The 27,992-nt window shown below is 37.6% G+C and overlaps 1 protein-coding gene and 1 long non-coding RNA gene across 2 annotated transcripts; one reads left to right on the top strand and one right to left on the bottom strand.

Annotated features, from left to right (window-relative positions):
- Positions 1-977: 977 nt before the first annotated feature.
- Positions 978-27,948, top strand: LOC123864957 (cysteine-rich venom protein latisemin-like). Its single transcript, XM_045905770.1, has 8 exons — positions 978-995; positions 3,727-3,952; positions 4,607-4,744; positions 7,926-8,013; positions 21,932-22,081; positions 22,870-22,999; positions 23,390-23,479; positions 23,832-27,948. The coding sequence occupies exons 2-8, from the start codon at positions 3,768-3,770 to the stop codon at positions 24,014-24,016; spliced, it is 966 nt and encodes a 321-aa protein (XP_045761726.1). The 5' UTR covers positions 978-995; positions 3,727-3,767; the 3' UTR covers positions 24,017-27,948.
- Positions 1,255-11,460, bottom strand: LOC123864976. Its single transcript, XR_006795868.1, has 4 exons — positions 11,450-11,460; positions 1,675-1,747; positions 1,633-1,639; positions 1,255-1,282 (listed from the first exon to the last, which is right to left on the bottom strand). It is a non-coding gene; the product is annotated as an uncharacterized LOC123864976 (long non-coding RNA).
- Positions 27,949-27,992: the final 44 nt, after the last annotated feature.

Below are 27,992 nucleotides of genomic sequence, written 5' to 3' on the forward strand. Positions count from 1 at the left end.
CCCAAAACTTTTCACCTGTGCCTTAGAAGACGCGTTTAAGGAATTGGACTGGAAAGGTCGAGGCATAAACGTGAATGGCGAAAATATCTCACACTTGCGATTTGCGGACGACATAGTTCTATTGGCTGAATCGCTGCAGGACCTTGAGGAAATGCTGATCGAGCTTAGCTGTTCTTCCAGACGAGTAGGTCTTGAGATGAACATAGACAAAACGAAAGTAATGTTTAACGAGCACGCTATCTCAAGACCCGTCACCGTCGGGAATGTTAGCATCGAAGTTGTTCAAGAATATAACTACCTCGGCCAGATTATACAACTCGGCAGGAACAACTTCGACAAGGAGGCTGACAGAAGAATTCAGCTGGGCTGGGCAGCATTTTCAAAGCTACGTCGGGTCTTCGAATCGTCGATACCGCAGAGCCTTAAGACTAAGGTCTTCAATCAGTGCGTCCTACCTGTGATGACGTATGGAGCAGAAACGTGGACACTGACAGTTGGCCTCGTCCACAAACTAAAGGTCGCTCAGCGCGCTATGGAGCGAGCTATGTTGGGTATTACTCTCAGGGATAAAATCCGGAACGAGGAAATTCGCAGAAGAACCAAAGCGACCGACATAGCTCAAAGGATTAGCAAGCTGAAGTGGCAATGGGCAGGTCATGTCTGTCGCAGAACCGACGGCCGATGGGGCAGACGTGTTCTGGAGTGGAGACCGCGTACCGGTAAGCGCAGTGTGGGACGACCTCCTGCCCGCTGGACTGATGACCTGAAGAAGGTGGCGGGGAGCGGGTGGATGAGGAAGGCGGAGGACCGTGTTTGGTGGCGCGCTCTTGGAAAGGCCTATGTCCAGCAGTGGACGCATACAGGCTGATGGATGGATGGAAACAAAATCTGCGTCTTCTTATGCAAATATGGTGCCAATGACTTGGACAGACAGGGGAGCCAATATAACGCCATAGGTACTATTCGATGAAACGCACTATACCTAGGTAACGACGGTAGGTAACTAGTTAAAGTTTTATTTTACAAAAACAAGAGCTTCAAAAAGAAAAAATTGACGAAATATCAATCTAAAAAACTATGGTATCAAAATTCAAAACAAAAGATTATTAATTTTATGATGCTATGGTCAAACCGCATTATAGTTAGGTAGGTACATAGGTACAAGTTGTAGATCACGTTAAAGAGAATATAATAACTACGTTTTTAGAACACTTAGAACAAAGGTAGGTACCTAGTTGTAGTTCAGTAGAGTTGAACAAAGCCTGCCAGCTAATAAAATCTCCTCAATTTTAGAGAATATTATGTTGAAAATGTCCATGTTAAAAACCGAGTAGGTAAAATCTACTACTTTTAACTGAATGAGAACTTGGGAAAGCCGCCCCTGTTTCCAAAGCGAGAAAAAATAGTAAAAACCATTGATATTTTCACACAACGTAAATATAGTATTTGAGCAAGTAAACATGATAGGTGTGAGTCCATGGCCTATCAGTGGTTTTTACTATTCTTTCTCGCTGTGGAAACAGAAGCGGCTTTCCCAAGTTGATGTTAATGTATATGGGATTGCTCTAACAATTAAAAAAAAACAGTGGAATTCAGAATTTTTAATTAGCAACACCACATACATGGGGACACCATGGACCTATTATACTATCTTTTTGGGGGACACCGTGACACTTCACAAGATGGCGGTGTTAGTTCCAATTTTAGCCACGCGCCAAGAGATCCTTGTCGCACTGTAGTTAAAGCCCTGGAAAGTAACTACAATAAGAATAGTGCATAGGCTACCTTTTATCACGGAAAATTAAAGAGTTACCACGGAATTTTAAAAACTTTAATCTACGCGGATGAAGTTGCGGGCATCAGCTAGTAGGCTATATATTATGAATAGATACGTATAGGAACATTACATGTACATTAGTTATTAATCTATACTAATAAATAAAATTGGAGTGTCTGTCTGTAATTTCGAAATAACTACCTCATATTAAGCTCATATGGTTATTTGAACGATACCAACACTGAATCACACGTTTTTAAAATTTTTGTCTGTCTGTCTGTCTGTCTGTCTGTTTGAAAAGGCTAATCTTTGGAACGGCTGAACCGATTTTGACGGGATTTTCACAGACAAGTAGAGGATTGACCAGGGTGTAACATAGGCTACTTTTTTAACCGACTTTCAAAAAGGGAGTTGTGTTTTTCTACCTATGTACACCGAAATCTCCGAGATTTCTGAACCGATTTGCGTCATTTCTTTTTTAATCGATAGAGGAACTTTGCGACATTGTTTCATAAAAAATTTGGAGTCCAACTCCTCAATCCTGATGCTGCAGGGGATCTGACCAATCCACGCGGGCGAAGCTGCGGGCATCAGCTAGTATTATAATATTGGCATAGAATCAGAAATGATATTCTGTATTCATGGTTTAGGTAGCCTCATCGATTTAATAGATAGGCTTTATAATACGTCCATGGGTAGCCTACCTATTTACAGAATATTATCCTCTAGAAGTAGGGAGCTATGATTTACAAAAACCGGTCAAGTGAGAGTCGGGCTCGAGCTCCGATGATGTAAATCAGTAAGAATCACTTTTGTTATCGAACTGCAAAACTAATTTTGTTTGTAGAGGTTTAATGTTAATTTTATTAATTTGTACAAACATTTTATGACAGCAATTATTTTTAAGAGAGCTATTTAGATTCAATATCCGATTTTGTACATCGTCATATTTATGCTTACATATAAAAAACCGGCCAAGTGCGAGTCAGACTCGCGCGCCGAGGATTCCGTACTCGGGTATTTTTTCCGACATTTTGCACGATAATTCAAATGCTATTAAGCATAAAAATAAATAAAAGTTTGTTTTAGAATGTCTAGATAAAGCCCTTTCATATGATACCCCAGTTGGTATAGTTATCTTGCTTTGAAAATTTATAATACGAATTAATTAGGTATTAGTTAATGAACACATTTTTTTTGTGATGTGACCGGGACAAATTCACGGTTTTCGGTTTTTTTTCTTTAGTTGTGCTATAAGGCCTACCTACCTGCCAAATTTCATCATTTTAGGTCAACGGGAAGTATGCTATACGTTTTCTTGACAGATACGACAGACAGATGGACAAACCGCCAGACAACAAAGTGATCCTAAAAGGGTTCCTTTTTTCCTTAACGGAAACTTTAAGGGTACAGAATCCTAAAAATATGAATCATCAATGCTTTGAATTAAAACCGTGGAACTACGAATTTTATTATGTGAATGCCTTCTATGTAGCCATAGATATGTAAGTATATGTAGCCAGTCTGTTGGCATATTTCGGCTTTGATAATAATTGATTGTATAGAGTTCATATATTGAATAGGTAGGGTAAGAAATAGGTAAGAAATGGGTAAGAAGAAGGAAATTGACAGAGAAACTACCTAAGTACATAAATACAAGTATACTGAGAGGGGAAGGAGAAGGAGTTTCTCATTCTGAAAAGATACTCGTGCCCAGCAAGGGGCCGGCATGGATGGGTTGATAATGATGATGAAATGATATATAGGATTATTCATGTATGGTTTGATGTATGAATGAGAAAATAGGTACCTACCTACTTCATTACCTGCGTGTAGACAGTATGTAGGCACCCTAACGTCATCTCGTCGTCCCGTCGCGGTCCGCTGCAGCATTTTCAAGGCCAGAGCCTACAGTTTCAGACTTCAGTACGGAGGTTTCATTTCAGTAGGCTGCAAGCAGCCGGCGGCGGCGCGCGATGTCACCCGCGCTATGACGGCGCCACGACGAACCGACGACAGTGTCGAATTACTGCCCCTCAAGTCCATGCTAGTGAATAACAACTACAGGGAAGATGAAGCCTACTATCCGCCCGCGCCCACCTTCAACCACAATCCGTCGAGCTCTAACCTGTACGACTACACATTGCTCTCGAAACGCACACCGGCCTCTAAACGGTACGTTCGCCTCTGAATCAATGTTTTGCTATTATTTTTGCAGGTTTTTGCTAATGACCTTTTACGGAATTCCTGAAAAATACATTATGCTTACCTATAATTTTTTATTAAGTAGTTGCTACAGGGAGACTTTTAGCGCAGCTCCATTTTTTCTTTGTTATTGCACTGGGTTTCGTTGATTTGAATCCGAAAATAAAATATTATCTATATGGAAAAAATTTACAGTAACTACTTTTAAATATTTAAACTTTTGCTCATTTTTTTAATATATCATGGTTTACGGTCCTACGATTAGTAACTAGTTAGATCATATTATAAGTTTTGTTCAATATTTTTTTTTAAGTAAATGAACTAGACTGTAGTTTAAAAACTAAGAAAACATCCATTGGGACCTACATAATTAATTGATATAAGTACAATTACTAATTATTATATTAGGTAATATTTCCGACCGGGTTTTTAAAAATAATATAAAAAAATATAAGTGGATTTTTTAAAATAATTTCCTAGTTTACGTCTACATAACTTATATGCAGAATCATAAGTTTTTAGTCCCAGTTTAATTCAGTCTCCCCAGAAGAAAGACAGATCGCTAAATTAACGCGAGTGGGAACAGGGCACGTTTTGCTACATTTAAATACCTTTATCATACAGTTTGCTGCGACCACAGCCAACACCGACACCGCTGCTGACACTGTGCGGGGCGCCGCCCCCGTCCCGGAAGCGCGAGGAGCTTACAGCCCTCGCCAACCTGAGGAAGAAAGTCGCTCCTGCACTGCTGCATCACGCCAGGTACAAACCTTTTCTTAGCTTTAATTATCTTGCATTTTCCTTCGATCTGAGGACACTGCTGCTGATATTGCGCGAGGTGCCGCCACCGACGTCAGGGAGAAGGTTAACTCTGCACTCCTATTCAGTCCTGCACTAGGACAGGTACCAACCTGAAACCTCCTTGTAGTCTTAATAGCCAGTAGTCTCCTTCGCTCTGCGGACAACGCTGCTGACACTGTGCAGGGTGCCCCATGCCGTCCCCGTCCCGAAAGCGAGAGGAACTTACAACTTTCGCCAACATCACTAAGAAGGTCACTCTTGCACTGCTGCACCATGCAAGGTACTAACCTCTTTGTAGCCTCAATAGCCATTAGTGTCCTTCGCCCAGCGGACAACGCTGCTAATGCTGCGCAGGGCACCGTTCCCGTCCCGTAAGCGAGAGGAGCTTACAACTCTCACCAAGCTCACGAAGAAGTTCACCCCTGCACTGCTGCACCATGCCAGGTACCGACCTCTTTGTGACCTCAATAGCTAGCAGTTTCCTTTAATCTGAGGGCACTGCTGCTGATATTGTGTGGAACGCTACTCCAACTCCGAAAGCGAGAGGAGCTTAGGCCCTCGCTAACCTCAGGAAGAAGTTCGCCCCTTCTCTTCTTCACCAGATAGTTACTTCTTTGTAGCCGCAAATGCGGTTGCGGAAAGTGCGTAGTACCTATATAGAGAAAACGTAAAATAAATAAGTATTTAAATGAGTTTGAATTTATGAATTTCGAATATAACCTTCTCTTATTAAATGGCATGTTTGCTTTACGAAATGGTCATTGTATTCGGTTGTAATCGAGCTTAGTCATGAATATGTTTCTTCATAGTAATAATTTAGTATCGTGCTAACCGTTTTCGTGATATAATCAAGAACCATAACGTAATAATACTTTGAACAGGTAAATCTATTAACGTAGCGACTAAGCGCCTGCGATCGACTGATAAAAAGGTCAAGTTTATGAAAGTAAATGTTAAATAAGTAAGAAAATCACGATACGACATTTAAACAAAGCATTTAAGACCGATGCCTTGTGTACGAAATTGCTTTTACTTCAGTGTTTATTCCCAAAATAATAACAGGTTTATTTTAATAATGGGTATTTTTCTCTACGTATATTATTATATACCATAGTAGGTACACAAACTATCGCGCAAAGTTGTTCGTATTGTTCTGTGGGTAAATCATGTCGCAACAGAAAAATTACTGATCGATGTGATGTTTTGCATGGGTACAAAAGATCTAGAGAGTGATCACGTGAAATCGAAGAATTTCCGCGGGATTTTTAAAAGCCGGAAAATACACACGGATGAAATCGCGGGCTTATTTTTTTTCAAAAATGAAATCTCTATTATTTAATTCTGTGACCGCCCAGCGCACCGCCTACAGAAATAAATAATAGAGATTAATTGCATAATAGAAATTAATTATTGCATAATAGAGATGCGGCGCCTGTCGTATCTTCGTAGCGATGAGCTACGCGGAGGCCGTAGCAGACGTAGCAGGGCCGCTAAAGTATTTTCGACACTACACTTTACAGAGAGAGCGATAGTGACAGTTGAGACTACAGGTTTTTTTAAATAGGAAAAATATTAATCCATTACTAACATTAAATAAATGAGAAAGTGTGTCTGTCTGTTTGCATTTCCAATGCTGCGTCGACCATTCATTTAACCAATGTTGAGGGGTAGAGATAAGTATAGCTTGTATCCCAGGGACGGATTCCATATTAAACGGATGAAGGGCAGGTATCTATTTGCTACTGAGATCCTGGCGTCGGACTACTTTTTATCCCGGAAAATCAAATAGTTCCAGCGGGTTGAAATAAAATCTAGAACCGAGGCGTTTTCACATTTTACACAGAATATCGTTACCAGTGTTACCACCCTGGGTAATATTTATTGTTGAGCAAAAAATATGATCATTCCTCATCCCCTCAGCCCTTATCACACTATTAAACACCAAACACGCATGCCACCCACGCGGATGGAAAGGGTATAAGCAAGAATTTCTAAGGGCCAACGCACACAGACAGAGCAGAGTCGAGCAAATTCAGTTTTAGTTACGATTAGTCGATAACGCACAAGCACATGGTTTGAATTGGTGTACCTGCTGAAATAAAACAGGGAAGATGCGTAGCGTGCATAGGTGGCCGCACATTCCACCCCTGTGACAAAGTAATTTATAAGCCTAAATTTGCTTTGTTATCAAAAAAGATGCCCCCTTCGGCTTCACTCAACTCTGCCAGTGTGCTTTGTGCGTTATGGGTACAAGTCAACATTCTATTTCTTCACTCGTTTTAATAGAGTTCCCATGCAAATAGGGTGACCATATATTATTTCCTGAACTTTCCTCACATATTTTAGGTTCTCATAATCAGGTTTTTCAGCGTTTGTTAAAATGTTCAAATACTATAAGCTTATTTAAGATTGTAAGGTAAAATTGGAAGCGGTAAAATAATACCAACATGAAAAAATGAAATGTATGTATTTCATATAGCACAACTTATATCACTTATGATTACCTTACGGCCGCCGGAAAGCAGATTCTACTGAGAAGAACCGGAAAGAAACTCAGCAGTAACTCTTTTTTAGAAAACAAAATATAACCACATGTAGATAAACGATACCGACCTAACTACATAAGTGATGTACTGTACTACTAAGTACTATCTACCAATTACACTAAGTTATGGGCTGCTGAATACGAAACCGATATTTATATCGTGCAATTTAAAAAAAAAATACAATTGTATTATAAATAACGTGGACTTAATAAATGTTGTATCTTATTTTGTTTTCTCCTGCTGTTAAATTACTTTGGTATACTTAAGTACCTACTTGTCCGACGAAAGTTAGAAGGCTGGTAAACCTACACAAATTATACAACGTTTACCCACATCTAATAGCTATTCAAGTGAACAGAATTAAGCTTTTTTATACAACGTAATAGTAACTTAAATAAAGATTGAGATCTTTTCAGTGGTTAAAACTAACTTTTAAAATATTTCCATTACGTCTCACTTTCATAACCCACAGCCTAGTAACAGACTGAAGAGCTGTAAGTTTGATTTAATAAGAATAAGTAATATCAAAAGAAGGTAATCTATATTCCATGTAACACAGTCTAAAGATGGTCTATTTAAGTAACTTTTTATTTTAGGAGGACTTCAAGAAACAACAATGACAATTCAAACAAGGAAGACAATGAACCAGAACAACTTGACAACAGACCCAAGCTTTTACAAAGGGTAAGTATATATTTTAGTTTAGATGCACCGTCATCAGTAATTTATCTATCGTTTCAAAAACTACTATACAAGTAGCTACTGGTAGCTACTTGTATAGTAGTTTTAAAGGAGTTAGTCTCCATAAGTATGACGATTTACTAAATAAGATATTGAATCTAAATAGCTCTCTTAAAAATAATTGCTGTCATTTAATGAACATGTTTGAACAAATACATTTTGTGTAAAAAATATATTTTACGAATACAATGAATGACTTTATGAATTTAAAACGTGGATTCACATCGCTCATACAAACTTACCTTGATGCAGTATTCGCGTGCAAACTTACCTTGTTCCGTTCCTACTTGTGCCTTCTTTGAGCGTGCCCTTGTTATTTAGAAACGGTGTCGTAAATAGGGACGCATCCTTGACCCAATAAATGTGACCTTCGCACTTGGAATCCCTCGTACAGCCCTTAATGTGAAAACAGGGGGGCTTAAATCGGATAAAGGCAAGGGGCTGAAAATTTCGATTGAGCTTACGTTTCCTTCCTTTGATACGTGTTAACAGGGCTCGTGGTAATAAGGTCAGGGTCGGATATGTAAGTATGTATAATTACTTTTCCCTTAGTTAGCTTAATTTAAGATAAACAAGTCGCAGAAACTTTCTTAGAGAAACACGCAAGCGATGCGATTCTTCCGGTGCTTTAGGTCTTCAGAGTTTTTTTCAGGTTTTCTCTGGTGTCATGGTTTCATTGTTAGTTTTCAGTAATTAGGTCGTATGGGCCGGGTATAGTGCGCCTCGAATACTTACGCATTTCAGCGAGAAGCCAAAAACTAAAGAACTAAACTGACTCTGAACACGTGTATGCCTACACGTGTTCAGGGTCATATATACTCGTATATTTGGTTACTAGCTGTGCCCGCGACTTCGTTCGCGTGGAATAGTGACTTTTCGGGCAGCATATACTCTGTACGTTAAAAATGTTCGCCGTGATTCTTTAAATTGATAAACTTTTTTATTTATGAACCGATTGACATGAAATAAACACTAAATATTAAGTGAAGCTTACTACAATATATTAGTGAAAACCGTATCTAAATCGAATAAGCCGTTTTTGATATTAGCGTGCACAAACACACAGACAAACAGACAAAAAAATTAATTACAATTTCGGGTTCGGCATCGATATAATAACAACCCCTGCTACTTTTTTTTTATATATTTCCATTGTAGGTACAGACACCACTTTTCTACAATTTTATTATATGTACATAGATTATAGGCACAGGGAAATATAAAAATGTTATGATTGACACTTTGTCCAGTACATACTAATATAATAATTTATTTCGCTAAGGTAAAGTGGTACAGTAGAATTATTAGGTTGAGTGAGCTTCTCATGGCTAAAATAAGTTATAAACTCGAATTATAGGCATCTAATCTTCCTTTACAAACTTCGGCTATAAATCTACGCAAAACACTTTAAATTTTGGGAATGTTGTTCTAATATCTCTCTCCAAAATTTAGCCCGGGCATTTGCAAATAACTATGCACAAAATTTTATCCATTCAAAATTGAGCCCGGCCACCCTCTAAATACCGAGCTATTGAGGGAAAGCTGTTCAAACACGGCGTAGTTGCCAGCAAACAAGTTTCTTTTCATAATCCACTTCCATAAAGCCGTTTCTATTTATATAGAGTGCCAGCCTTATCTTCACGCTGATATAGCCAGCGGAAATACATTCCTAGTAAGCCTCGAATAGGTTTTCACGATTATTCATATATTCTTTCAATGGATTTCTGAATAGGTATGTACTTCAGAAGGTAGGTAGGTAGGTTTCAGGGTAGGTAAGTGGGTAGAGATGACAATTATCTACTCGCTGAACCACAGAGTACTTTGTTAATATGTTGAACTTAATTATTTTCCGCAACTGAAGTGTTTTCTCTTGAAATATTGAGCTCTCATTTTGACATCACTAATAATAATTTATGTATTATTAATATCTCAGAATGTGGCTCTCTTCTAAAGCTGCGTACAGACCGGCCCAACGAACGCCCTACGATGGATATTTATCGTTCGCTAGCGTTGGCTTCCGCACGCTCGTTGGAGTTTGTTAATACGTCCAAATACATTTAGTGCTCGAACGAACGTTCGTTGGCACTTGATTCCGGTTCTTTTCTCTTTCATTCGCAATTTAATCATGGACGACGACGACATCATTATAATTGCTAGTTTTATATACCAAAACGAGTTAGCAAGAACAAGAAAAAATAAACGATAAGAAATATCCAAGTAATTATCAAATTGGACGTCTACACGCTACGCACTCTTGCTTCAACTGAGCGTTCGTTCGTTGGCCTTCGGCGACCGTCCAAACAGAGTTCGATCAAATAGCTCGATTTCTTTGATGTTACCGCCACGCTTCGGATCGCCGGCGCACGCCAACGAGCGATCGTTGGCATTCGCTTAGCCGTACAGATTGCAGCAACGAAGGTCAACGAAACCCGTTCGTTGGCGTTCGTTTGGCCAGTCTGTACGCAGCATTAAATGAATGATTAATGTTATCATAAACTAGCTGTTGTGGCCCGCGACTTCGTCCGCATCCCGCGGGAACTGTCTTTTCTCGCGGATTTTTCAAAAAAAACTTTCATTAAACCTTTTCCTAACAATTACAAATACAACAAAAAAGAATTATTCAATTTGGTCCGGCCGTTCTCAAAGTGTTAATTTTTAGGGTTCCGTAATCTACAAAGGGTAAAAACGGAGCCCTATTAATGTCAGTCTGCTGTGTGACTGTATTCTGTCCGTCTGTCTGTCTGTCCGCGTGTCACAGATCACTAGCTCGTAGACAAAATGAGTTACAAACCTGAAAATTTGGTATTTGTAGAACATTGGCCCAGAACCAAATATTGAATTAGTAAATTATTTTTAGGGGGGCCGATATATATGAAAAAGGAGCTGAAAATAAATATTTTAGCATGTGGGACACACCTATCTTCACGCAGCTATTGCCAGTTCAATACAACTGCCGTTCATACTCTCTTTTTAAAGGTTAAAATGCCGCATATAAAAGCGAATACAAAATATACCTACTAATGTTGCATTTTCAAATTTAAATTACTAATTATAATAATACTATAATAAGCTCGCGTGATGCTTGACGCAAAAGGTCAAAAAGCATACGCTTTTGTTCTTCTAGGTAGGTTAGTTGAAAAATTATATTTGTGATTATATTTAAATAGAGTAACTAAAATTCCCATTTTAATTGTAGTTATCCACTATTTAGCATAGAAACCTACTGGCATTAAACTTTTAATACTTTTACTTAGTATTCCATAGTTTGTCTGCTGACCTTTGGTAGACTTAGGTAACTATATGTATTGATATTTTGATGGAATCTGTACAAAGCAGACAAATTCACGGGCAAAAACCTAGTCCTTCAAAAACAATTTACTTATTTAAAAGCTTAATGCAGATACGACTATATTAATATCAAGCTTCCTACACGAGCGATTTGGATTTTGAAGAATTTCCTTTGTTTGGAGAATATAAGGCATGCTTGACATTTCAGCGGTTTTAATACAGCTCTTAATTCAAAGGGCAGCCTCATTAACATGACTCTACATTCAAAACTAGGTTCTATACTAACTACATATTTGATATGAATTTTATTACCTGTGGGTTTGCAAGCGCGTACAAATCGATTTTACGGCATATCCTAGATTTGACCTACAATGTAAACTTTCACAAATATTTTACCTACGTAATTTTTAGGGTTCCGTGCACTTAGGGTGCCAACGGGACCCCATTACTGAGCTTCCACTGTCCGTCGTATCGTATTCGGTAGAGAGTTGAAATTTTCAGTGTGTATTTCTATAGCCGCTATATCAACAAATAGTAGGTAAAAACAAAATGACCGCCATAAAAATTAAAAATAAAATAAAAAGTATAGTTAGGTAATAGTGTCGTTTTGTACATTTGGGACGGAACCCTCAGTGTGCGAGTCCAACTCGCACTTGACCGTTTTTTTTAAATAGTGATTTCTGTGGACTTCAGTCTTCTTAAAAGACTCAAACGACGCAACGCGAAGAAACTCGTGATGCATTGCAAAGACTTTTTAAACAAAGGAAAGCTACCAACCTACACCAGCCTTTGAGGTTCAGCCTTTGAAGTTAAAGTTCAAACTAACTTTGTGTGTTGGATCCTTTATCAATGAAAATGCGAACATTTTGCAGCATCTAATCAAGTTGTAGCGCCAGATACATTCCTAATTACTTTGACCTCGTCTCGTATTGGATGCAATGAGATTTTCCATTTTGTCAGTATTGATAGAAATCAAGCGTTGACACTTAAGAGGAAAACCTATGCGAATGACATTGACGATTTCCCCTTCAAACTAGCAATTTCGACATGTCATGACCCTCTATTGACAATTAATCAAGCAGACATTTCAATCTGCGAAATTTACGCGGACTTTTAGTATTTTGACGTAGGAGGGTAAAAGATCCAGTAAATGAATGACTACCCTGACTTTGACCTAAAATTAAGATATATGAGAATCGTTCTATATATAATTTTTATATTTTTTTTTATCTGTGTCTATACACAGTAGGTATACACTCTTAAATTATTTAAATATCAAAAACGCAAAAAAATGCGTGGTATTAATTATTATAAATTATTTTATTTAACAAAAGGATAAATTGCCAGTAAATGAACTGGGAATTTCAGTGAATGAACAAACTCTATCTAGTGCATAAACTCTCGATTCCTATTAATAAATTCTTAAGTATATTTTCGGCTTGGAATTTAAAAAAAATGTCAGATTTTCAGTTTTTGACTTATTGTATATTTTTTTCTACATTTTGCGCGATAAATCAAAAACTCTTTTACATAATAATAATAAATAAAACCTGTTTTAGAATGTATAATAGAGCCCTTTCATATGATATTATCCCCTTTGGTATAGTTATCTTAGTTTGAAAGTCACCTAAATTTTCTGGAAAACAGTCCAAATGACTACAGAGAAAATGAAACTTAACGCTCTTGTTGCATCCAAGTCGCTGGAAGTGCAACATCAGCTACTGAATGTGTTAAGAGTAGTGAGAATAATATACCGTAACACAAGTGTCTGATGTTATCAGATTTGTTCCTTTGAGCCACATGTTCTGATGCTTTTTAGACAATCTAAGATCTCTCATTAAGTGATCCAAATAATTTTGATTGAATGGTCTAAGTTGAGATGTAAAAAAGTCACTACATCGTCACTACCTTCTGAAAGTTCTTGAAATGGTAGATTAGAGGTACTGAGTTGGGGCTGAGGTACAGATTTATCACCAGAAGTCAGAATCGTTCAAATTGCAGACTGCAAGTTACAATAGAGCCGCTTGGAACAATTTTTTTTGCTGTTTCTTCTGGTAATATTCACAACGCAGAAATAATAATCATCATGGTGTTTAGATGGTTCGCGCCAAATTATAACATTTTTTTTTAGTAAAAGTAGTTAACTATTCTTATTTGCTCATAAACGCAACGAGGAAATACAGCTTCCACATATAAAAATTGGAGTCCAGGCCTTGCTGTTAGCTGCTAATGGGTTCTCAAAGTAGCCCGAGTATGCTTGTTTTACTGGGCACAAAAGGAAAGAATGAAAGGAGCTTACCCAGTACATCTTAAAAGATCCGTTATAGATACATGCATCCTGCCATGCCTTACCTATGCCAGCCAAACATGGGTCCAGACAAAGAATATAAAAAAAAATAGTGACTTGCTAAAGGGCGATGGCAAGGTGCATAAATTAAGCAAAAAATATTCAAAGTGAGAATTGAAGACATAAGAAAAAAGACAAAGCCTACAGACACCTTGAGACATGCCCTAAAACTGAAATGCAAATGGTCATATTGTATCGATTTTTACAGATGAAAGAAGAACAGGTAGGTAGACCGAAGACGCGTTGGTCTAATGCTATTGTGCAAATCGCGAGAGAAAATTAGCTTGATAGTACCAAAGATAGAGAGAAATGGGGATACCCAAGAGGGATCCATATCCAAGAAAGAAGAATACCAGAATAAATATAAAAAAAATTCAAAAGAAAAATAAAACCGACTTCAAAATCACAAACACTAAAAAGTAAAAAATAATTTAAGTTATTGTGGTTTTTGAAGTCGGTTTTATTTTTCTTTTGAAAATTTTTTATTTCAAAATTTTTAGTGGCCCCACTGTACTATAATAATGTGCCATGCCCAGCTAAAACCCTACTGTTTACTAAGCAATTACACTGATCGCGAGCAATTTGCTCTTATCCATTGAGGAGTTCTGTTCTCCATGTCAGAAGATATTCATCAGAACTTCATCAAATTTATATGGGACCACCTGCAAAGTATACCTAGCTTTTCAAAAAAAAAAAATCCAAATCGGTCCAGGCGTCTTTGAGCAATCGGTGAACATACATTAAAAAAAAAATTGAATTTGCTCTTATCCATTGAGGAGTTCTGTTCTCCATCTTCAAAGATATTCATCAGATCTTTACCTTTATATGGGACCACTTGCAAAGTATACCCTATCAAACAAAAAAAAATCCAAATCGGTCCAGGCGTCTTTGAGTAATCGGGGAACATACATAAAAAAAAAGATACCGACGAATTCAGAACCTCTTCCTTTTTTTAAAGTCGGTTAAAAATATACTAAGATTTACTAACATGGTGTTATACCACAGAGTAGCAAACAGAGGCAAAATTTATAAGTATTTTGGTAGGGTTGGCACTGGAGGATACAATTTAATTAACAATAGTTATTTGTTCAACAAGATGGTAAAGTTTGTTTTTGTTGTGATTGCCTAGTTTAAATATCGATCTTTAAATATCGATCGATAGATCTAAATATCGATTTTGAACGAAATCAGTCAATTTAGAAAGAATTATAAATGGTGCCAACTTTTTTAAATTTTGGTTACAGTTTCCTATTTTGTGATCCCAGGGAGGTCTAAATATCGATTTTGAACGAAATCGGTCAATTAACAAAGAATTTCAAAATGGCGTCGACTTTTTTAAATTTTGGTAACAGTTTCTTATTTCGTGATCCCAGGGAGCTCTAAATATCGATTTTGAACGAAATCGGTCAATTAACAAAGAATTTCAAAATGGCGTCAACTTTTTTAAATTTTGGTAACAGTTTCTTATTTCGTGATCCCAGGGAGCTCTAAATATCGATTTTGAACGAAATCGGTCAATTAACAAAGAATTTCAAAATGGCGTCGACTTTTTTAAATTTTGGTAACAGTTTCTTATTTCGTGATCCCAGGGAGCTCTAAATATCGATTTTGAACGAAATCGGTCAATTTACAAAGAATTTCAAAATGGCGTCGACTTTTTTAAATTTTGGTAACAGTTTCTTATTTTGTGATCCCAGGGAGCTCTAAATATCGATTTTGAACGAAATCGGTCAATTAACAAAGAATTTCAAAATGGCGTCGATTTTTTTAAATTTGGTAACAATATCCTGTTTTGTGATCCTAGGGATCCTCAGATATTGATTTTGAACAAAATCTATGACAGTTCAAGAAAATAGATTTTAAACACTATTTAAATTATTATCATTAACATTAAATTAAATGAAAACACGACGCGCGACGTGTACTGCAGCCCCTGAGCTTGAGCACAGGCCGAGCCGGTATAAACCGATTTCTCTCCGTACGCGACGTAGCGCCTGTGCTCACGCACACACGCGCCTCAAGCTTGTAGTAGTGTACCTATCGTAGCGCGCTTGTATGAAGCTTTGACTCTGTTCGCTACTCATGTGGTTATACAACGCAATACCACACTAACAAACACTCGTACAAACATACAGACAAGTATATACTCACACACACTCACACACACACATGGACGCACGCACACGCACTTTTGAACGGTTTGAACGGAACACGGTTTTGAAATTGAAATTGAAAAAAGTGTAAGAATTTGTAAGAAAATATTTAAAAAAGGTATATCAGCCGGTTTTTTATTCCAGCTCTTAATACATGTAATAACGTCCAATCTGTTCATTTACTTGAGCCTTTACCCTAGTACCTAATTATATCGACCGCCCCATATCAAAACAAAGTAAAAGTCATTTTTCCGAAAATCGTTTTATGTCATAAGCCTAACTTTCATAGTATGTCCCGTTGTATTGTAAGGACACCCACATTAAAGTAAAATTAAAAGCTAGTAAGTCGCTTTGACCATTTTAAAACATAGTAAGTCTATGAACTGGCTAGGTTTTTTATAGATTAATGCGCCTTACTAAGTTTTTCAAAGGAATTAGATTAAATAAAATAAATATCACCCATTATCTAAATACCATGTCAAAACAGTAAATACTTAATGATGCATTAAAACTTAAAAGTAAGATAGGAAAAGTCAATGACCTCTACATGTCAACTGTTAAATATGGTTTGCAAGGGAAATACTTTGCATACTTACATAATGTTTTTAGGGTTGCATATCTCAAAAGGAAACACGGGACCCTTATAGGATCACTTTGTTGTCTGTCTTTCTGTCCGTCTGTCCGTCTGTCGTGTCTGTCAAGAAAACCGATAGGGTATTTCCCGTTAACCTAGAATTATGGGCAGGTAGATAGGTCTCAACTCTCATAGCCCAAGTAAAGGAATAAATCCGAGAACAAATTTCGTGATACTAGATCAACGGGAAGTACTGTATAGGTTTTCTTGACGGACGGACGGACAAATGGACAGACAACAAAGTGATCCTTTAAGAGCTCCGTTTTTCATTTTGAGGTACGGAACCCTAAAAAAGAAAGTGATGCACATCTAATGAATAAATGTGTAGGCCAGTCTTCACACTAAAATATTTAAACCCCTTTAATTTAAAAACTGTCATAGCCTAGTGGTTAGAACGTCCGCCTCCTAATCGAAGGTCGGGGGTTCGATCCTGGAATCACGCACTACTAACTTTTCAGTTATGTGCGTTTTAAGCAATTTAATATTGTATATCAAATCTTTGAAAAGAGCAACCGCCGAGTTTCTTGTTGAAGACTACGGCCTAAACTTCTCTTGAATTTAAACCACTTACTAGGTTTTGATCTGAGAAAGAAATTTGACATTAATTGACAAAATTGAGAGACCTAAGCTTGTATAAGAACACAGAAGTGTCATAATTCGTGTTCACTTTGCCTAACGTCTCTCGGAGAGCAGAGAGAGATTTAAACTGTTTCTTATAATTATTGGCCATATTTCAAATGCGAAAGTGTGTTTGTTGGTTTAATATTCAATCACGCTGCAACGGAGCAACCAGTCGACGTGGTTTTTTGCATGGATACATTTAAAGACCTTGAGAGTGACATCTCTCTCCGCATCGTATTCTTTATTGCTGAGGGTTGTGACCTCTTTCCATTATTCCTACATCTAATGGTAGGTTTTCTTGGGATGCGATGAGTTCAAAGAGCCTACGGAACTCGACTAGAAAAACGAGATTTTGACTCTTAGGTTTAACGGTTATGAATTAGTTATTATTATCAGTGATAAAATTGATTAGGGCTGCCAGGTAAAATGACATTTATCTCGGAAAATCAAAGAGTTTCCACGAGATTTTTTCCAAGTTTTCGCTACTAAGTACATATATTATGAAGAGGATAGGTTTGTTTGTTTGTTATCGATAAACTCTGAAACTACTGAACTACTTGCACTAAAGACATAATCATCAACATCAACCGACAGACGTCCACAGTGAACATAGGTCTTTAATAGGGTCTTCCACATGCTACGGGTTTGCGCCGTCTGAATCTTTGCGCTTGCGCTTGACGACAATCATGCTTTAAAGAAAGCAATGATGAGGTCCAAGTTGGAGCACGCTTACCTGGAAGATGCCTATTCACTCTTGGCTTGCAGGTATCTATGGTATATATGGCAGGAAACACGGCCGCAGAAATGGCGTTCCAACCTTTAGGCTCTCCCCATTGCCCGCAGCATGAATCTGAGCTTCCTTATGATGGTTATATTATGTACATATAATATCTCATAAGAAATCTCTAACACACAATCCAGCTAAGTAGGTCCAATTTCAAAAAAAGCTAGCTAGCCGACAAATCTAACTCAGTTAGGCAGCCTTCGGGAACCTTCGAGATGTCTCTCGTCCAAAATTCCTCAATGCTTGAAGACCAGTCTTTGAATAGTGCATGATGTCAGTGATGAAAAATGGATCCGAAATATAGGTCTTTTTTTGTACACAGGAAATGCCTGACGCATACCCCTCCGTCATGTGGGACTTACACCAAACTTGCACTACTACGAAATCCATTTCGGAACACGGCGCCCGAAACGAGGCGCGCTATCTCCTAAAAAACATAGGTATAATACCTATTTAGAACACTTACTATCTGTCATCATAATCTATGACAACCTCCGAGTATTTACCTGGTAAAACCGTAACTTTCGAATAAATTTTAGTATATAAGCAGGCTTCATTTAGAAATGAAAAAATCCCTATTTTATTTTTCAACGATTATAAACACAACTTTCATTCAAAAATAATAAGCTTAAATTCATTTTAAATAATATTTTGCGACGAAATGACGCGCACAGTCCTTCCGCCATGACAGTCCAGTGGACACTGAATTCCATAGAGCGCCTGCAAGAAAATAAATAGCACAGGAAGTTTTTTGGTTAGTTTTAGATTATTTAAGAAACGAAAAACATTTAGTGTAAAACTAACAGTTAAAATTGATTGCTAAACCTAAACATATCATTTTCTGGAGGTTGGCTTCAAAGTATCAAGATGTTAAAGAAAACTTTTACAGAACAAGTTGCGAACAGCAATGTTTTCAACTTGGTTTTTTTTTTATTGGGATAATGTATACTAAATAAAAAGAGGCTCTTATAATCTTCACAAACTGAAGTTTTTAATTGCATGTATTTAATAGCTGTTAATGCTTTAGAAAAATAAACAATTTACTTCAAAGTACAGCATTTTTGCGATTTGTCAAATAGTAATTACCTAAACACTTTAACCTCATAGTTACATAAATACAAGGTCCTTGATTTAAAGTTGAACGTTATGCGTTCATTATCATGATGTTTTATGTTTTTTATATCCATTTTTAGCGCTGGATGTAGCCAAATTTGATCTTTAAAGCAAGGTGGTTAAATACCATTTTACTTTGATGCTAAAAGGGTTCGACGCTCGAATTCTATAAACTGTCGGGATGTAAAATATATCTACTAACCCTACAGTAGGTAGGTACTTTGCGAATCGCAGGCGGGGGCGACGGAAACGGCAGAATCCGTCGAGCGGCCTAAATGTTCCTCATACAATGAAGTGTTCTACATCTTGTTGAGTTCATTTGTAGAGTAATAACGAGCATATGAATACAGTTTATAGCAGCAAAAGCTTATCAGAACTGAAACTACTACGAAATCTTGCCAAAACCTCACCGAAAGCTCACTGAAACCTCTCCGAGACCGCACCCAAGTCCCAAACCTCATCAAAAGCTCATCGAAAGCTCATCGAAATCTCATCAAAATCTTACTGAAACCACACCGAAACCGCACCGATTTTTCTTTTTATATATTTATAGACTAGCTGATGCCTGCGATTTCGTCCACGTAGATTTAGGTTTCTAAAATCCTGTGGACTATACCTTCCTCTGGAATCACTCTATCTATTGGCACAGCCTTGAAATATATCGTTAAACTGTGCTATTGGTGACAACCGCATTAAAATTCGTTGCGTAGTTTAAAGATCTAAGCGTACATAGCATTACATACAGACAGCGGGAAGAGACTTCTTTCCAAGCTATTTCTTTGCAAGCTCTCGTAACTTGGAAAGAAATAGCTTGGAAAAAAGTCGCAAGCGTGGATGAGTGACTCGCACTTCGGCCAAGTTAGAGGTGTGTGTCTGGGATCAAACCCCTGACCTTCCAAATAGGATCGAGGCGGACATCTTAACTACTGGGCTATCACGGCCCATTTAGACTGAGATTGACGACCTCCCTGGCGCAGTGGTAAGCGCTGTGGTTTTATTAGCGGGAGGTCCCGGGTTCGATTCCCGGCAGGGGTTTGGAATATTATAATTTATCTGGTCTGGTCTGGTGGAAACCTTCGGCCCTACCGGCAAAGCCGTGCCTCCAAGTGATTTATCGTTTCGGTACGATGCCGTGTAGAAACCAAAGGGGTATGGATTTAATAAAAACTGCCTTTGCCCTTCTAGGTTAGCCCGTTTCCATCTTCGACTGCATCATCACTTACCACCATATGAGATTGCAGTCAAGGGCTAACTTGTTACGAATAAAAAAAAAAAGATATTTGCACATGGTCGCTCAAGCACTTTGGATGCAAATGATAGGCGGCTTAGTTTCAAGGCTGGGGGTGGCTGGGGCTCATTACTGGAATTTATCGGCTCCGCGCTGTCCGCACGCCAACGCTGAATTGCTGTTACATAAAACCAAACAATTTATGCGTTTAGTCCAACTAAAATTAATCTTTTCAAAGGCGAGTTGGTAGGTATATATGAGATATAAGTAGCTGTATAGTACGCGACAGGTCGAGATAGCAATCAGGGTATGAGGCGGAGGGACGCCCGCACATCCGCACGTCACCCGCGATATTCCGCACCGAGTTACTGTGGGGGCTGTGCGGGTGTGCGCAGTGTCCCCACCCGATTGCCGTCTCGACTTGTCGCGTACTATTACATTATCTCTATGCTATACATTATAACAAACAGATGAAGTCACAAGCAAAAGCTAGTGTAACATTAAATCAGCTTGTATGATACTTCCAGTTTTTAACCTACTTCCAAAAAGAGGTGGTTCTCAATTCGGTCCGACAGACACACATACAAACCTCTGTTTGTATGTGACGTGTCTGTCGGAGAGTCAGACATGCAGCTATACAGACAGATAGGCAGATATTGAATAGGTATACTTTCGGAGTTGTAATAGGTACATACTCGTAGGTACTAATAAGGATTACGTAAGCAACAGTTTAATAAGTCTACAAGAAATTATCCGATACAGTTATTTTTAGAAACCTTTAATGAAATAGAGATGATTTATATAAGTTTTCAAGTAGAAAATCTGGCGCAGCTCCAAACCTATCTAACTCAGCTCACTGCTTCTTATTGATTTAAACTTTTAACTTGAAAATAGAACGTCTATAACTTAGATCGTGGAATCGAACCCACTTATAGGTAGGTATTTAATTGCATCTTATTAATTCAGAATTACTTAGTTATACTTGACTAGCATTATATATGCCCGCGACCTCGTCCACGTGGACTTCACAAATTTCAAACCCCCATTTTACATCCTTAGAGGTAAGAACTTTTAGAAATTGTTTCTTAACGGATGTCACATATAGCTACGAGTAACTGCCCATCCAATAGTTTGATCTGTGCATTGATAGATCAGTCAGTCAGTTAAGAATATTGAGATGTAGGGGTTTAATATAGGGCTATAATGCGTATTTCAACGTTTTTAAATTCCCAGCGGTTCGAGCGTCCTCTGAGATCAAAAGTGAAAGGGATATTTTTAGACTAGCTGATGCCCGCGACTTCGTTCGCGTGGATGTAGTTTTTTTAAAATCCCGTGGGAACCCTTTGATCCGGGACAACAAGTAGCCTATACGTGATAATCCAGGGTATAATCTATCTCCAATCCTAGCCAAATCTGTCCAGTAGTTTTTGCGTGCAGGAGTAACAAACATACACACACACATAGGTACACACATACACACAAACTTTCGCCATTATAATATTAGTTTGATAACAATTAACATTTAGCTTTAGAACTTACTTCAGGATAGCTTTGAGTCTCCTCGGTGTTTTGTTTACAGTATTCTCAATTATTATTACCTCAACGTATTATAATTTTTTATTTAATATCACCACTTTACAAAATATTGTATGGTGTGTAAAAGTATGTATGGATAAGTTCATAATTTTGTCAGGTGCTCCAAAGTAGGCCAGTGAGCATGGTGGTGCAGTGGAGCGAGGTGCGCACGGCGTGGCAGGACAGCGACTTCATCACGGAGTGCCTGTGCTGGCACAACGTGTACCGACAAAGACACGGAGCACCGCAGCTGTATATGGCGCCTGAGGTACACGCCACTACCTACCATTTGATTTCATCATCATCATGCATGCACGGACCCCCTTCAGAATGATTGGTTAGTCTGCCACGCAGACCTATGAGAAGATTGGCAAACTTCATATATATCTTTGAGAACATTATGGAGAATTCAGGCATGGTTTCCTAACGATGTTTTCCGTTAAAGCAAGCGATATTTGATTGCTTACAACGCACATGACTCCGAAAAGTTAGAGGTGGCGTGCACCGACTCGAACCCCGACCTCCCGAATCGTCTTAACTGCTAGGCTATCGCCGCTGTGCATTTTGGTTAACAAGTGTAAATTAAAAATTTATAAGTGAAGGTTACATTAATAAACTGTTGTCAGGATCAATATCATAGGACAAAATAATATGTATGTAAATATGTAATATCAATTGGAGACCGAGATCCGTAACCCGTTTTCAATACTGATAGCTGCTGACTAGCTAACAGCTAACAGCTGATAGGTACTCCTCAACCGGTTGAACAGATTTTCATCGAACGCGCCTAAGAACCATATCAATCAAATAGAAAAACTTGAGAGTTGAGAGTAATATATATATTATGGCATCAGGATATAATCAATCCAAGTCATTCATACATGGGATCGCAGATACAACTAGACCTTTTTCGTTCGCACATATACTTGTAATTAAGTCTTTAGAATATTAATTCCGATCTTTGAATTTTGATCGCGGTTCGTGCAATTTGAATCTGGATTAATTACTGTGCTGTGTACGACTCGGACAAAATGTTACAGCTATCATATTCCACAGCTCTGCGACTACGCCCAAGCGTGGGCCAACCACCTGGCACACACGAACAAGTTCCACTACAGGAACGACCGCGACGTGGGACAGAACCTCTACCAGCGACCCGTCAGCGACATACAGCCAGACGTTACCGGTAAACCACAGTTTGTTAATCTTATTAGGGTTCTGTACCTCATCATTATCGTCAGTATCAACCGATAGAAGTTCATTGCTGGGACATAGGTCTATTGTAGGGAGTTCCTAATGCCACGGCTTGCGCCGCCTGAATCCAGCGTTTATTCGCGACCCGTTTGATGTCGTCTGTCATGGGGGGTATACCAACTTTGTAGGAGAATTTAAATGCTCTTATTATTTGTAAAGACGACTGTCCTCAAGCGTGAAATAGACTAGCGATAAAAGTACAGACTCTATATGAAAATTCGATCTATTTTTTTAATTAATTTGTTTTAATACATTTAAGTTTAATTTTAATTTAATTAAGTAAGTTTTAATACATTTATAAAATAACTGCTATAATTTTCAGGCCAAGAGGTTTCATCGTATTGGTACGCCGCGGTCCGCCAGTACAGATTCTTCAAGGAGCCAGACGTTCTACACGCGAATGTCAACGCAGGTATGATTTCAATAAAGAGGAGTTTATTCGTAGTGCGCTCCGTACAAATGTAGTTTAGCCCTCATTTTAATACTAAATAATCAAACTCAAAGAAATTTTGACACGTTCCAGAAACTAATATCTATGTTTATAGTCAGTCGGATTTTCGTAAACATATCTTCATCGATTGTGTAGATTTGATAGATACAGGCGAGTTAAAAAGTACAATTCTGATGCTAAACATGTTTCTATTAAAATGCCAGATTACTATTTTCTGTCCCTCGAAATAACTAAAAATGGAGATCACCAATTTCCCGTTACTATATTGTACGAGAATCGGGATAACATTCTTGTACCTACTGATTCCTTTCAGGTCACTTCACACAAATGGTGTGGGTAGCGACCCGCTTCTTCGGCGTAGGCAAGGCGCGCTCCCGCGCCGGCAAGGTTATCGTGGTGGCCAACTACTCTCCGCCAGGCAACATCTCCGGACAATTCGACACCAACGTGCTTCCCCCGCTTCCGGAAAACTTCCCGGACATACAGCCGGAACAGTGACGACAGTTTTCCATACGTGGCAGGCGGCTTAAGATCGATGCCACGTACTGCAGAAAGTAGACGGGACATTTTTTTTGGTATGCCACATGACATAAATGTGTCACGTTAGTACAGTTTGTTTTAGAGTTGTTGGGTAATATTATTAGGTTATAGACGATTAAATACCGGCGTACAGTTCGACACCAATGTGCTTCCCCCGCTTCCGGAAAACTTCCCGGACATACAGCCGGAACAGTGACGACAGTTTTCCATACGTGGCAGGCGGCTTAAGATCGATGCCACGTACTGCAGAAAGTAGACGGGACATTTTTTTTGGTATGCCACATGACATAAATGTGTCACGTTAGTACAGTTTGTTTTAGAGTTGTTGGGTAATATTATTAGGTTATAGACGATTAAATACCGGCGTACAGTTCGACACCAATGTGCTTCCCCCGCTTCCGGAAAACTTCCCGGACATACAGCCGGAACAGTGACGACAGTTTTCCATACGTGGCAGGCGGCTTAAACAAATGACATAAATATTATGTAAATGTCATAATATGGATGAATTAACCACTCATCCGTAAACGGGATTACGTTGGTTTTAAACGTAAAACGAAGGTAATTATTATTTATCAAAAGAATAAATATGTAATTTTTTCATTTATGACGTTATGTACACATAAATGATTCATACCCAATATAAACGTGATATGAGGTAATTTACCGAGATATAAACACGTAATTTTGCTGACAAATAAATACTATTTTTAACCAATAGCGTGGGCAAACCATCCATTAGCTTGATTGAAATCTCCGGTAATTCCAGACACGTTTTTATCTTGAAAACTTACACTACGGCCTCAGTTATTTAAGTTGAGAATTCCTCGAATTGTATTAAAGTTTATCGCTTAATGCGTAGGTATAGGTAGGATCTAGAAATAACGGTTGTTTTGCCTGAGCTTATATTGATTAAGATTTTGCTATTCTAATGTTATACGCACATTTTATACAAATTAATACATCGATAGAAACCTGCCATTGTCCAAATAAGAATAAAATCTATGAGTAATAAAAATAATTTAAAGTTAAAATATATATGTTGGCTACGATTCGATGTGAAACATAGAATTCGAATATTGAACGTAGCAGCCGTAGCGTCGCTACAAAACACTACGAATCTATAGCACTCGTAGCATAGCTACAACGCTGCAGCACTCGCAGCGTTGCTACGACGCTACGACACTGCATTTACTTCTAGGTTAGGTTAGATACACAGGTGTGACGGCAACGTATTAAAAGTTAAAAGTCGCTACCTGATAAGGGTTAACATTGGATCTTTATCTAGTGTCTTGTATTAAATGCGACTTAATGGCCCATCCCCACTTCAACATCTTGCTCTGTGCAGGAACAGTTTTTTTGCAGGTGGGCCAAGCCTGATTTGTAAAATCCTGCTTTTACGATAACACTTTTTATATTGTGTAATTTATCTTTGATAATGTGAACAAGGGTTCAGTAAACGGCACTATACAACTAACGGCACAATAGTCTAGTAGACTTCTTGTACTTAAACCTATCCATTGCAATGGAGAGGAGCTCAGTGTGTTTGCTTTGACCAATCAGATTATTGAGAAATGACGTGGTAAAATAATCACATCATCTATCAATAATTTGATTGGCTACAATGAGAGAAACTTTCTGACTTTCTTCTCCCAAAAGCTTCGTCTTCTTTCTTTTTAAAAGTGATTTTTTTTACACGACTGCTTAAAAAATAAGTGTGCTGGTTTCATGGTTCATGTGTAACTTTCTTCCACCGTAACTTCTAAATGTCTGAACAGATTTGAATGTATGGGATATCGATAGGATCCTCACATCATTAGCTAGTATCAATGACTTTGAAAAAACTAAATATTGCGGTTTCAGGAAGGTATGGGACCATTTTCTAATGTTTTTTTCGTTCGTTCTATGCAAGGCAGTCGTGTTTTTCATTTTTCTTAATTAAAACGTGTTATTTAACGTTTGCGACATACCGAATCGGAAACTGCAAAATTTCTACCGAAATGAGAAATTTAGGTCAGGTTTTCTCAATGTGGATGACCTGCTGAACACATGTCCAGCTCCACTCCTCCTCAATGGTATAAGCTCCCTAAACCATGCATAAATATTTAATCATTCGCTCTTCCCTAAAACTTGAGACCCCGTCTTCCTCTAAGGTTGATATTATAATCTACACTTGTTACATTTATAACGCAATATTACTTGAGCTTTCTATGTCGTCGTAAGTTATACCTTATAATTATAGTTAACTAGAAAATCCTTTCATTGCGTAAGTACGGGACGAAAAGAACAGATTTTATCCACTATCGTAAATTGCCACAACTGAAAAGATTTAATGAAAATTAGCAGAATGTTACACCCCCGCTGTGGGTGAGCGCGGGTGACGTGCGGGTGTGCAGGGCGTCCCCTCATACCCCGATTGCCATCTCGACCTGTCGCGTAGATCGAATAAGATATAATTTAAAGAAAAGGCTGTTTTGTTTTCAGTTCTTTAAGTACTTGGGTACTTACCTAAATCGTAGTAAGTACCTTTTGAAAAGAAATTGTTTTAGAATAGGATATTGTTGAAATTAGTTAAAACTAGATAACTTAAATATTAAATGTTTAGTAGGTACTTAGTACTTACTTAGATATTAAGCCTTGTGTAAACCAAGAGAGAATTTTGATTTCTAATTAGACTTAACTTAGAATAAAAATGGCTCAGTTAGTAGTATACTGTTGTGTGACATCGAATACTCAGCAAGTTGATGTTTAGTACTTTAATAGTAGGCTTTAAAAATCTAGAATACCTACTCCGATTGATCCGTTAATTCTTTCACGGTTTAGAAATATTTGTTAAATAAATAATAATAATTAAGTACCAATAGAGCTTCTTACAGTAGTTGTAAGACAAGTTTAATTTTTTCGATTACGTACCTACTAATAATTTTATCGATTCTATCTAAGGCTTTGCTAATCTATTTATAAATAGCAGAAAAAACTATAAAAAAAGATTCTGACAAATTGAGAACCTCATTTTTTGAAGTCGGTGTTAGAAAGAAGGATGAATGCAGATTTTAAGTAAGTGCTTGCTTTATTTTATTGGTATAAACAATTGTAAAGACTGTGCCAATTAATTTTTGATAATTACTTTATTGATTTTGCAAAAATTAAAATATAAGTAGGTATACTTAATTTACTTAATATCATTAGTATAGCAATCAATCTTTTGTATTGGTTTGATAATAATTGGTTTATAAATGTAAAACAATTTTCTTGCCTATACATTATAAAATGTTTCTTAGCTCTTTAAATAAACTCCTAAAAGGTGTGTGAAGTCTTTGTGAGGTATGTTGTGACTACAGGTTAAACGCTTACACCCTACTCTTTCTAAGAGGAGACATGCTCAAATGTGGGGTATTCCATAACATCTCGCTGGCTGGAGGTTGACTTAAAAACATGTCATTATTTTTCATAGATCAAATTCAGTAGAACGAATCTGTAAATAATAACCTGGCCAACCTTCATTCTTCTACAATGAAAGGTGCCCCCAAGTGTAGGATACAACGATTTGGCTGTTAGGCAAGAAACAGTGAAGTTGTGACTTATGATTGAAACATTATAAAGTTTCTAAGACTTACTGATGGAGATGATTCTATTAGTTTCCATTGTTTTTTTCAAGTATTGAATGCTAAAATAATCTGTTTACATTATCATCAATCTATGGCTTCTTGATTAATAATAAAAATGGCTAAACATAAAAGGTTGTTATATTATAGTCATATGAAATGAAACGAAAGAGAGAAATATGTTATTTGTATTTATTGTTAATTAATCAATGGCTGTGAATTGTTAACTGTTATACTAGATATGTGGCTTGGCAATATTTTAGTTAAATAAAACATTTAAATTCATATACTGTTCTTTTATTTATATAAAAAATACTATTATATAGCTT

Source organism: Maniola jurtina, chromosome 4, assembly GCF_905333055.1.
Source record: "Maniola jurtina chromosome 4, ilManJurt1.1, whole genome shotgun sequence".
NCBI classification, from domain to species: Eukaryota; Metazoa; Arthropoda; class Insecta; order Lepidoptera; family Nymphalidae; genus Maniola; species Maniola jurtina.

What these genes read in the sequence shown, in the direction of transcription:
- LOC123864957 (XM_045905770.1), top strand. Translation starts at nt 3,768, where the DNA reads ATGACGGCGCCACGACGAACCGACGACAGTGTCGAATTACTGCCCCTC. An exon ending in GCACTGCTGCATCACGCCAG is followed by an intron (nt 4,745 to 7,925) that starts GTACAAACCTTT and finishes TTTTTATTTTAG; the next exon opens with GAGGACTTCAAGAAACAACA. An exon ending in CATACAGCCAGACGTTACCG is followed by an intron (nt 23,000 to 23,389) that starts GTAAACCACAGT and finishes TATAATTTTCAG; the next exon opens with GCCAAGAGGTTTCATCGTAT.